General features: G+C 39.5%; 2 protein-coding genes across 3 annotated transcripts; one reads left to right on the top strand and one right to left on the bottom strand.

The window, feature by feature from the left end:
- Positions 1 to 3,621: 3,621 nt before the first annotated feature.
- On the top strand, positions 3,622 to 4,753 carry LOC118317070 (mannose-specific lectin). Its single transcript, XM_035645518.1, has 3 exons — positions 3,622 to 3,706; positions 4,038 to 4,131; positions 4,359 to 4,753. The coding sequence occupies exons 2-3, from the start codon at positions 4,042 to 4,044 to the stop codon at positions 4,605 to 4,607; spliced, it is 339 nt and encodes a 112-aa protein (XP_035501411.1). The 5' UTR covers positions 3,622 to 3,706; positions 4,038 to 4,041; the 3' UTR covers positions 4,608 to 4,753.
- A 671-nt stretch (positions 4,754 to 5,424) lies between these two features.
- LOC118317067 (L-rhamnose-binding lectin SML) lies at positions 5,425 to 9,263 on the bottom strand. Of its 2 annotated transcripts, none has more exons than XM_035645513.1 (9): positions 9,135 to 9,263; positions 8,391 to 8,414; positions 8,224 to 8,286; positions 7,829 to 7,964; positions 7,420 to 7,529; positions 6,708 to 6,752; positions 6,228 to 6,360; positions 5,926 to 6,029; positions 5,425 to 5,663 (listed from the first exon to the last, which is right to left on the bottom strand). In XM_035645513.1, the coding sequence occupies exons 1-9, from the start codon at positions 9,163 to 9,165 to the stop codon at positions 5,647 to 5,649; spliced, it is 663 nt and encodes a 220-aa protein (XP_035501406.1). In that variant the 5' UTR covers positions 9,166 to 9,263; the 3' UTR covers positions 5,425 to 5,646. The 2 variants fall into 2 exon arrangements, with proteins under 2 accessions (XP_035501406.1, XP_035501407.1); XM_035645514.1 differs by having other exon boundaries at positions 8,391 to 8,411; positions 9,135 to 9,251.
- Between the last annotated feature and the right edge of the window lie 2,176 nt (positions 9,264 to 11,439).

Genomic DNA, 11,439 nt, shown 5'->3' with positions numbered 1-11,439 from the left:
ATCCCTAACTATACAACAATACAAAAAGTTGAAACATTCAAAGTCCTATTAAAAGAAAAGAGTCATAATCTCAGCAGAGACATTAAAGGAATGAATCTAACTTGAGAAATAAGGTCGGACATTTTACGTGGTGGCATCAACATGGGATACAAAACGCAGCGTGTTATCAAGAATAACACCCTGATACTTGTAGCTGTCCACCGGATCAATATCAACATGCTTCATTATGGTATGTTCATGTGGGCGACGAGGAAAACAAGGTGATGCAAGACAGGGCAAGTTTATTTGTAAGGCCCTTTTCAAATACAAAAGCAAGAGAAGTAACTTTACATAAGGCATAGAAATGCATTAAAACAATGGGAACTTAGTTCAATTAATTACAGTGCAATTGAATAAAAACCAAATTGATTGGGGTTCAAAGGTGCAGAAGAAAATGATCAGTATCTTTCATTTGCATTATCTGTTCAAAAGAATATTCAGATTTTACAGCGATTTCGGTTTGTTCAAACAGGATCTGCAAAAGAACAGACACATTCATGTTCCACAGCACAGCTAAACATGTAGATATCTAATTTAGAGTACTTATCAATCATCTAATAATAATTATCAATGTGAATAACTTGAAATTATATTCTACCTCAAATACAAAATGTGGCCTCATCAAATAACTTAATGTTTTGTATTTACAGAGTCTGTTTTTAGTAAAGTCTTAAGCACTTGTGTGTTGGCATTATTATGTCTAATAATTAAGATTATTAGCATTAACATTAACATTACTTACATTGACACACATAAGCCACCTCCAAGTACTTGTAGGTGCCGCCACAGGGGTCTCCAAACATTGGACACATTCAACACTTCTTCTCACATCGTGTGTATTCCCTTATTGCTCTATTTGTCAGATGAAGGGCAGGTTATGACATATTCTATCCAAACCTATCAATTAAAAAGCTCCTCCTTGATTCTAGTGACATTTGTTTTCTTATTCCCAGAGAAACATGCCAACAAAAACGCCCACGTTCAACCTTTCGAACAAAAACACCTCATTGTCCCATTCCCTATTCCTTTTCCTCATATCTAAGTTTTGCTGATTAGTTTCCCTAAAATAAATAAATAATGCTCTGATGTTTCATTCCTTGCTGCTTTATTATTATGTCAAACTTTCAATACCCTGTGGAGCGATCGTGTGTCTTTGTTTTCTGCCCAAATTAATCACCAACATTAATTGATAGATATGAAAAATTATTTTCCACAGTATAAACAATGCAACAAAGAGGTGTATTTATGTTTTCATCAAAGTTTAAAAATGAAAGATCATAGGTCTATATATAGGGTTGTATTTGTGTTTCATAGTTAAGTTTATGGTGAAACTGTAAAACATCAAACGGTAATTATGTGTTTTTGTCATCATGGTTAAATAACGACATCATGTTGCAGATGATTTGCAGAGATTCCTGTAAACGTTCAAGTGTCCAGGTTTATTTTGTTGTCCCAAATGAGGAAATTTGATTTGCAGCCGTGGTTCAAAGCCAACAAGTATACACAAAGACAACATCCACTATGTCAACAACACACTCAAAAGGCTACAAATATGCAGCTGGCACAGGGACTGGAAGTTCACGCCAACTACAAAATGCAAGTGCGTTAAAGTACAAAAGTACTAGAAATGGAAGATGTAAACCAAATACAAGTCGGCCAAAGTGCCGACGTACAAATGTACAAGGTAGTGCAAGGAATACATCCAAAGTACTATCTGCCACTAAGCATTTCAATAGCCCTCAGGATAAAGGCTGAAGACCTGAGGGCAATAAATGAAACTCCCTCTGAAGTTGATGGTCCTGACAACCCTAGATAGCCTACGTTCTCCTGAGCGCCTGCCATGTCCAAGAAACTGGCACGACTCCCCCTAGAGGTCTTAACACGTCTACTGAGTCTCTTCTTATTGGACACATCCAGGATCCCTAACTATACAACAATACAAAAAGTTGAAACATTCAAAGTCCTATTAAAAGAAAAGAGTCATAATCTCAGCAGAGACATTAAAGGAATGAATCTAACTTGAGAAATAAGGTCGGACATTTTACGTGGTGGCATCAACATGGGATACAAAACGCAGCGTGTTATCAAGAATAACACCCTGATACTTGTAGCTGTCCACCGGATCAATATCAACATGCTTCATTATGGTATGTTCATGTGGGCGACGAGGAAAACAAGGTGATGCAAGACAGGGCAAGTTTATTTGTAAGGCCCTTTTCAAATACAAAAGCAAGAGAAGTAACTTTACATAAGGCATAGAAATGCATTAAAACAATGGGAACTTAGTTCAATTAATTACAGTGAAATTGAATAAAAACCAAATTGATTGGGGTTCAAAGGTGCAGAAGAAAATGATCAGTATCTTTCATTTGCATTATCTGTTCAAAAGAATATTCAGATTTTACAGCGATTTCGGTTTGTTCAAACAGGATCTGCAAAAGAACAGACACATTCATGTTCCACAGCACAGCTAAACATGTAGATATCTAATTTAGAGTACTTATCAATCATCTAATAATAATTATCAATGTGAATAACTTGAAATTATATTCTACCTCAAATACAAAATGTGGCCTCAACAAATAACTTAATGTTTTGTATTTACAGAGTCTGTTTTTAGTAAAGTCTTAAGCACTTATGTGTTGGCATTATTATGTCTAATAATTAAGATTATTAGCATTAACATTAACATTACTTACATTGACACACATAAGCCACCTCCAAGTACTTGTAGGTGGCGCCACAGGGGTCTCCAAACATTGGACACATTCAACACTTCTTCTCACATTGTGTGTATTCCCTTATTGCTCTATTTGTCAGATGAAGGGCAGGTTATGACATATTCTATCCAAAGCTATCAATTAAAAAGATCCTCCTTGATTCTAGTGACATTTGTTTTCTCATTCCCAGAGAAACAGGCCAACAAAAACGCCCACGTTCAACCTTTCGAACAAAAACACCTCATTGTCCCATTCCCTATTCCTTTTCCTCATATCTAAGTTTTGCTGATTAGTTTCTACAGAACACGTCGGCTTGTTCTTGAACTCCCTGTTCACCCTTATATTTTGATGGCAAACTAAGTGACCTGATGATTAAATGTGTGTTAGTGTTTCCTTGTAGAGCTGTGTGTAGTGGCCCAGAGATCCCGGACCTCAGTTAGCTGGTAAGATGCTTTACAAAGAATCACTTTGGTCTATAAAAACTGAAGGAAACCACAGTCAAGAAAAACACAAAATACGTGTTGTTGTGCTGAACGTACACAGAGGCCCAGGTTTGATTCCTGGCCTGAAATCATTTTCCATTTTTCCAACTCTGGTCAGTCTGTAGAAGTTATGCAATTAAACAGAGAAACAGATTCAATTTCGTCAAGTGCTGTACTGTGTCATGCTACTGTATAATTCTATACTCCATTCAAATTCAAAGTGAGGTGTCCTCAACAGAACACTCATGCAGTTTTGCTTAGGTAGGATTTTAAATGCTCGTATTGGTGTTTTTACTTGAGTGAAGGATCCGATTCCATCACCAGATTAGATTAGTTTGTAGAACACGTCTGAACAGATTTGCTCCACCCTCGTATTCTCACTCAGATATAAGTGGGACTTGTTTCGGTCCAGAACAACTGCCCCCTCTTCAGCTGCTTCTCAGACACAAGGACCCGCCACAACTGGTGAGTTTCATCTCTGCTCTCTTGTACAGAATCAATACACAAATTAACCAATGACCAAATGACGTAATTCATCTGTAGAGAGATGTGTTGCATCTGTCTGGGAGAACGTATTTCTGATAACTGTGGGCTTAACTTGTGGTTCATTCTAGGACATGTTGACATCAGAATCTTAACATTAATCTTAACGGTATTCTACTGGCATACAGCATCAAGGAGGATGAGGATCCAGATTCATTTGAATCTCCATTTAAACTTCCATAGCCAGTACAGTGCAGATTGTTTTGATGTGTGGACACTTCACTGAACCCTTTTTCATCCCTTCGTTCACCAGAATCATGAACAGAAACTCCATCAGCACGGACCAGGAGCTGCGTAAGGGAGAGTTCCTCATGAGTGTGAATGGCGAGTTCAAAGCCATCTTCCAGGTGGGGAAACAAATATATTTTCTTGATCTTTTCCAGCCGCTTATTATTTCATGGTACAATTCCCAGTGTTTCATCTTGTTAAAGAACTCCCTGTTTCCTCTGATTACACAATCATTTTTTTTGTGTGTGATTGTTGTAGCCTAACATTACTTATTTTTGTTATATTTGAAAATCAACACATGTAAAAACAAACAAACCTTGATTATATTTCTTCCTCTCCCCCAAAGGATGACGGCAACTTTGTCATCTACAAATGGTCTCCCATTTGGGATACTAAGACATGTGGGAAAAACCCATTTCGAGTCCTTCTGCAACCGGATAACAACCTGGTTATGTACGACAAATTGTCTAAACCAGTTTGGGCCACTGGCACCCACTCAAACCAAGCCAATCAAAGGATGCGCCTGACCTTGACTGATGGAGGTCGGCTGGTTCTTGATAAAGATGGAGGTGAAATTTGGGGTGCTGGAGGATAATCTTAGCAATGAAAAGTGCTCTATAAATGAAATTTATTATCATTATTATTACTAAATAGATTCCAGAATTCAAACAGAATTCATGATGTGGCAACACACTGTACACGGTTTGCTCTGAGATTGAAATAAAGAGCTCTGATGTTTCATTCCTTGCTGCTTTATTATTATGTCAAACTTTCAATACCCTGTGGAGCGATCGTGTGTCTTTGTTTTCTGCCCGAATTAATCACCAACATTAATTAATAGATATGAAAAATTGTTTTCCACAGTATAAACAATGCAACAAAGAGGTGTATTTATGTTTTCATCAAAGTTTAAAAATGAAAGATCATAGGTCTATATATATGGTTGTATTTGCGTTTCATAGTTAAGTTTATGGTGAAACTGTAAAACATCAAATTGTAATTATGTGTTTTTGTCATCATGGTTAAATAACGACATCATGTTGCAGATGATTTGCAGAGATTCCTGTAAACGTTCAAGTGTCCAGGTTTATTTTGTTGTCCCAAATGAGGAAATTTGATTTGCAGCCGTGGTTCCCTAACTATACAACAATACAAAAAGTTGAAACATTCAAAGTCCTATTAAAGAAAAGAGTCATAATCTCAGCAGAGACATTAAAGGAATGAATCTAACTTGAGAAATAAGGTCGGACATTTTACGTGGTGGCATCAACATGGGATACAAAACGCAGCGTGTTATCAAGAATAACACCCTGATACTTGTAGCTGTCCACCGGATCAATATCAACATGCTTCATTATGGTATGTTCATGTGGGCGACGAGGAAAACAAGGAAGGACACAGAGAAAACAAGGTGATGCAAGACAAGGCAAGTTTATTTGTAAGGCCCTTTTCAAATACAAAAGCAAGAGAAGTAACTTTGCCTAAGGCATAGAAATGCATTAAAACAATGGGAACTTAGTTCAATTAATTACAGTGCAATTGAATAAAAAACAAATTGATATGGGTTCAAAGGTGCAGAAGAAAATGATCAGTATCTTTCATTTGCATTATCTGTTCAAAAGAATATTCAGATTTTACAGCGATTTCGGATCTGCAAAAGAACAGACACATTCATGTTAAACAGCACAGCTAAACATGTAGATATCTAATTAAGAGTACTCATCAATCATCTAATAATAATTATCAATGTGAATAACTTGAAATTATATTCTACCTCAAATACAGAATGTGGCCTCAACAAATAACTTAATGTTTTGTATTGACAGAGTCTGTTTTTAGTAAAGTCTTTAGCATTTGTGTGTTGGCATTATTATGTTTGATAATTAACACCTAAAGGTTTTTGAATTACTTACATTGACACACATAAGCCACCTCCAAGTACTTGTAGGTGCCGACACAGGGGTCTCCAAACATGGAGTTGCTCGCTCTGATGGTACAGCTGTTTCTCCCATTACAGCTGTGGATGCAGAGCGATGTGAGTGAATACAGCCTTATTAGTTAGTCCACAGAAGTATATGAAAGTTGCTTGTCATCTGTGTGCTGACATCATATATCTGCCCAACCTCCAGCCAGCACTGTACAACAGCTCTTAAATGAACGATTGATTTCAGACCATGAGCTGAAATTTAAACCAGGAGAGAGCGGGCAACCGCACCTTTCAGCCACTCTCACAGTGGGACTTGAGCAGTCGACATTCTGGGCCTGAGAGGCATGACGTGCGTAAGAGCACGTTATCCGGTCGCGGCGTCCATAATCCGCCCCGTACACTTGTATGACCTGCCCTTGACCTGACAAAGAGAGGAGGAAAAGTTGATGCGGCAGGGAAGAAAGAAATGTAGTTGAGACTTAGTGCTGCAGGCGACCAAGTGAGCTTGTGTGATGTCGCGAGCCGGGACGAAATGCGATGGAAATGCAGCCCCACATGTGGAATAGAAGAGAAGCTGCTTTGATTTGAATTGTTTTGTTGTAGCACCAAAAGTGGCACATTTCCCACACATGAGCGCAGACACACAGATGTACACACACACACACACAAACACACACACACAAACACTTTCCCAAAAAAAAATATATATATATATATCTATATATATATATATAAAATGATATGATGATAAAGAAACATAGATCTTACCACATTGTAAGGTTGCCAAAGAATGCTCACATATGAGCAGGTAATCTGTCAAAGAAACATAAATCAGATTAGACATCACACTGCCGGAGGTTCAGTCACACCTGAAGGTGACTCGGAGACGAAGTTCGAACTGGCGCACTGGCAACATGCAGCCCTCTGGACACACGCTGAATCACTCACAAGCCTCTTCGTTTGTCTTTTGGGAGTCAAAATAATTTCAAACGGAATAAAGGGAATTGGAGGGGCAATGCACACTCAGCAAGTTGTAGAATACTTTATATTCATATGTATATTTATTGTTTAACCTGCAGTTTTTTTACTTTGTATACTTTATTTCGCTCCAACAACAATTTCATAATGCGACTCACATTTTTATACAACACAGAAGGTGTCTAACGTAGTGTTTGGGTTGTTGCTTCGTTGCAGAGCTGTGTGCGGGGCTCTTTTCCTCAGTGTCTCTCGCTCTCTCGCTCTCTCTCTCTCTCTCTCTCGACGGGCCAGTCAGACTGACCGACAGCAGCACCTCCATTTTAGGCTCTGCTGCTCCGACCTGCCCTCCGTTCAGCTCTGTCGAGACGACGCGCTGAACATTTCACAGATTTGCTTCGCCCTCCTCATGTTTCAATCTCCCCGGCGCTAATTTTGTTCGTTTTTTCCTTCAAATGTCACCGATTTTGCAACATTAGTAAATCGACACGGACGTGTTACTGACTTGCTGGTTGGCAGGTGTAGACGGTCTCCAAATATTTGAAGGTGCCGTGGCAGGGATCAGGATTATGGACGGTGTTTATGTTCAGCTCACACACCTTCTTGGCATCGCACCTACAGGAAACAACAAAAAACAATTGAATTCTACTCTTCCTTTGGCAAAGATTGTAATTGTGGTATGTTAGTGTTCATTTTCTGTTGCACTGCGTAGTTGGTTTTGAGGCTAAAGATAAAACCAAAGCTGCACTTTGTCCTCGGGTAGACGGAGCTGCAAACCTTGAAAGATCAGTATAATGACAGACGTGACACACAACACGCAGCCGTCTGTCCTCTTACAAGGAGAAGCATGGGAAGGAAGTTGAACACTACCACCAGATCCAGTCTCACAGTGACTCGTTTTGAGAGGCGTCTACCTTCTCCTGAGGATGTCCAGAGTCCCCTGTTGCGAACAGTGGGTATTGATCAGCTGTTGAGTGGGTCTGCCGTCGCTGCACGTCTCTCCGTCGGCACGTCCATACAGAGCTGTCTGCACGCTGATCACCCCGGTTTCTGTGGCCGCAAAGAGTCAGAGAAAATCAGACTACTCATCAGAATTATTCAGTTAAAAATTGTTCTATCGACAATTATTTAATCCAGTTCCATTTTTCGGTTATTTCGCCCCAGCCGATCGGAGGCGGATCTGTCCCGCCAACACCACTAGTGATGTCCCAGAAACAAATGGTCATGGGACAACGTCGCGTCAGCGTCTACACCCACATCATTGATTACATCAACGGTTTAGACAGTAAGCTTGGGACTTGAGTCATACCACAGCTTAGACGTTGGACATTGGAGCCATCTTCACAGGTCACCACTCTTTCTGACGAAGCCGCTAAAAAAAGAAAGGAGTGAAAATATGAGTTGAAATGTGATCAAGGCACAAGATACGTTAAAAAGTACTTATACGTACGCATGGATTCACTCTTGTATATTTACCTGCTGTCAGGAGCCAACAGGCTGCTGCCCCGTTGAAAAAAAGAAGAGTCACTGTCAATAGATCTTTGAACAGGCTGGACGTTGTGAGCAATGAGTTTAACCGTTATGATATTTTTTTGAAACACAAACATAAATTCAATTCAGACGCCCTGTCAGCTTCTCTTTTTTTGTTGATCCCATGTTTTGGCTTCGAGGGGGGAAGACGGACAATTCAACAACTTCAATTGACATTTTTCAAAGCAGCCATTTGGCACCTAATGTTAGTAGTTTGATAAATTCTCAACAGTACGCCTTTAAGCGTGAAATTTGAACCTAATCTCAACAGTTCAAGTTTATCCTTGACATGCAAAATTAGAAACAAAAATCTCTGACTCTGTACGACTTTATTCTTGAAATATTTTTTTTCGGATGTTGGCCCGAACACTCTTCCGTACTTCTCTGTCGCATCAGAAACACAGACACATTTGCTTTGTACCATGATAAAAAATGACACATTAGCAAAGTTTAACCAAACGCTTTCAGCTCATGTTGATAAAATGCAAATGTCTGCGAGAATCTATTTCAGTCTGTGGCTCGGTCATGGACTTTTGTGGACTTGAACCATCATCAGGTCATAGTGGTATATCTGGTACCCCCCCCCCCCCCACACACACACACACACACACACAGGCTCAGCTATTCAATTGTTCTGACAGCCTCACATATACAATGACATTTTTCCCAGTCAGTCAGTCGTATACTCACACAGTGTGAGGCTGAGTCTGAGGCGGAGCATGGTTTCAGCAGCAGGTGGACAGGGGGACTGCCTGCAGGCGCAAGGGACACAGCTGTATTTATTCCACCGGGGCAGGACGGCAAAGGGGCAATTGACCTGGATGACTCATGTCCAGCTCTGTTAGGAGGATTTCACAAAACTGACATGGGGAGTGTTTGCAAAGTGGTCGACCTTGTGTTTGTTTTCTTTGCAGCCGAAAACACAAACCGACTCATTTGTGGCAAATTTCATTTGTGAATCTTTTCTCTACTGAATGTAACAAAGGGAGTGTGTGGAGAGAGTGTGTGTAGTCAACGCGCTGGTGACATGACATCTTCCCCTACTGTCACGACATTAGCATTACTAAATATCCATCCGTAGTTTGGAGGTTTCTCCGAGACTGACAGCGATCGCCCTCTTGTGGCTGCACAAACAGTGGCTGTCCTCCTCAACCTCGCAGACAGTTTGGTGGAGTGGATGGCTGGATATTCAAAATGTGGGACTCTGACCTTTTATCCGTTGCCAGAAAAACACAAGACACTTACTGCAGAGTCGCGCGGCACAAATGCTTGAGAAGTACTATTAATTAGATAAGAGGAGACTCAGTAGACGTGTTAAGACCTCTAGGGGGAGTTGTGCCAGTTTCTTGGACATGGCAGGCGCTCAGGAGAACGTAGGCTATCTAGGGTTGTCAGGACCATCAACTTCAGAGGGAGTTTCATTTATTGCCCTCAGGTCTTCAGCCTTTATCCTGAGGGCTATTGAAATGCTTATTGGCAGATAGTACTTTGGATGTATTCCTTGCACTACCTTGTACATTTGTACGTCGGCACTTTGGCCGAATTGTATTTGGTTTACATCTTCCATTTCTAGTACTTTTGTACTTTAACGCACTTGCATTTTGTAGTTGGCGTGAACTTCCAGTCCCTGTGCCAGCTGCATATTTGTAGCCTTTTGAGTGTGTTGTTGACATAGTGGATGTTGTCTTTGTGTATACTTGTTGCATGTGAACCACGGCTGCAAATCAAATTTCCTCATTTGGGCAAATAAAGTAAACCTTGAACCTGGAAACTTGAACGCTTACGGGAATCTCTGCAAATCATCTGCGACATGATGTCGTTATTTAACCATGATGACAAAGACACATATCCACGATTTGATATTTTACCGTTTAACCATGAAACTTAACTATAAATAAAAAGTAAACACAAATACAACCATATATATTTTTTAGCACAGGAAGCTGCTGAACGCCCCATCACAACACAACGCTTTCACAAACCGTCAAACAGCGGTGGGAGTCTGAAGTCAGACTTATGAGAATAAAGTCCAAACTCTGGGTTCAGAGTCAGAACTGAAATCAACTTTTCACGTGTGGCCCTGATCCTCTTCCGAACATGATGGACGACGGCCTTGGAGAGAACATTTACATTACATTTCAGTCAGCACATTCAGAGAAGCCTCTCTGCTGCACCTTAATCATATAAAATGCATTTCTGGAAACGTGCTTAATTTCTTTGAGGATCACGAAACGTATGATGGGGGGGTAATTAGATGAAAATCCTAATACAGACAGACTTATGGTCTTAGAAATAGGAGGGGAAAAAAACCATCTGATACATTGCAATATGCTCAGGAAATAATCTCTTCCAGAAACTAACAGCACACAGTTTTTCAGTCACCCACGCACGCACGCACCCCCACACCCCCACACGCACACACACACCCCCACACGCGCACACACACACACACACACATATATATACATACATACACACACATATATATATGTATATATACGTATATATACATATATACATATATATATACATATATATGTATATATACATACACATATATACATATATATATACACATATATATACACATATATATACATATATATATATACATATACATATATATATACATACATATATACATATATATATATACATATACATACATATACATATACATACATATACATATATATATATATATATATATATATATACACATATACATATATATAAATAAAATGATATGATAGTAAAGAAAAATGTTGGGGTGAAAAATAATACAAAACAGAGATCTTACTACAGTGTAGGTTTGCCAAGGAATGCTCACATATGAGCAGGTGATCTGTCAAAGAAACATAAATCATATTACAATGTCGAAGGTTCAGTCACACCTGAAGGTGACTCGGTGACGTAGTTTGAACTGGTGCACTGACAACATGCTGCCCTCTGGACAGCGCTGAATCACTCACTTTATTACTCTTTATTTTTTACT

This window comes from Scophthalmus maximus, chromosome 3 (genome assembly GCF_022379125.1).
Source record: "Scophthalmus maximus strain ysfricsl-2021 chromosome 3, ASM2237912v1, whole genome shotgun sequence".
NCBI lineage: Eukaryota > Metazoa > Chordata > Actinopteri > Pleuronectiformes > Scophthalmidae > Scophthalmus > Scophthalmus maximus.
Note: the sequence above shows the minus strand (reverse complement) of the source record. Positions and strands in the feature narration are given on the sequence as shown.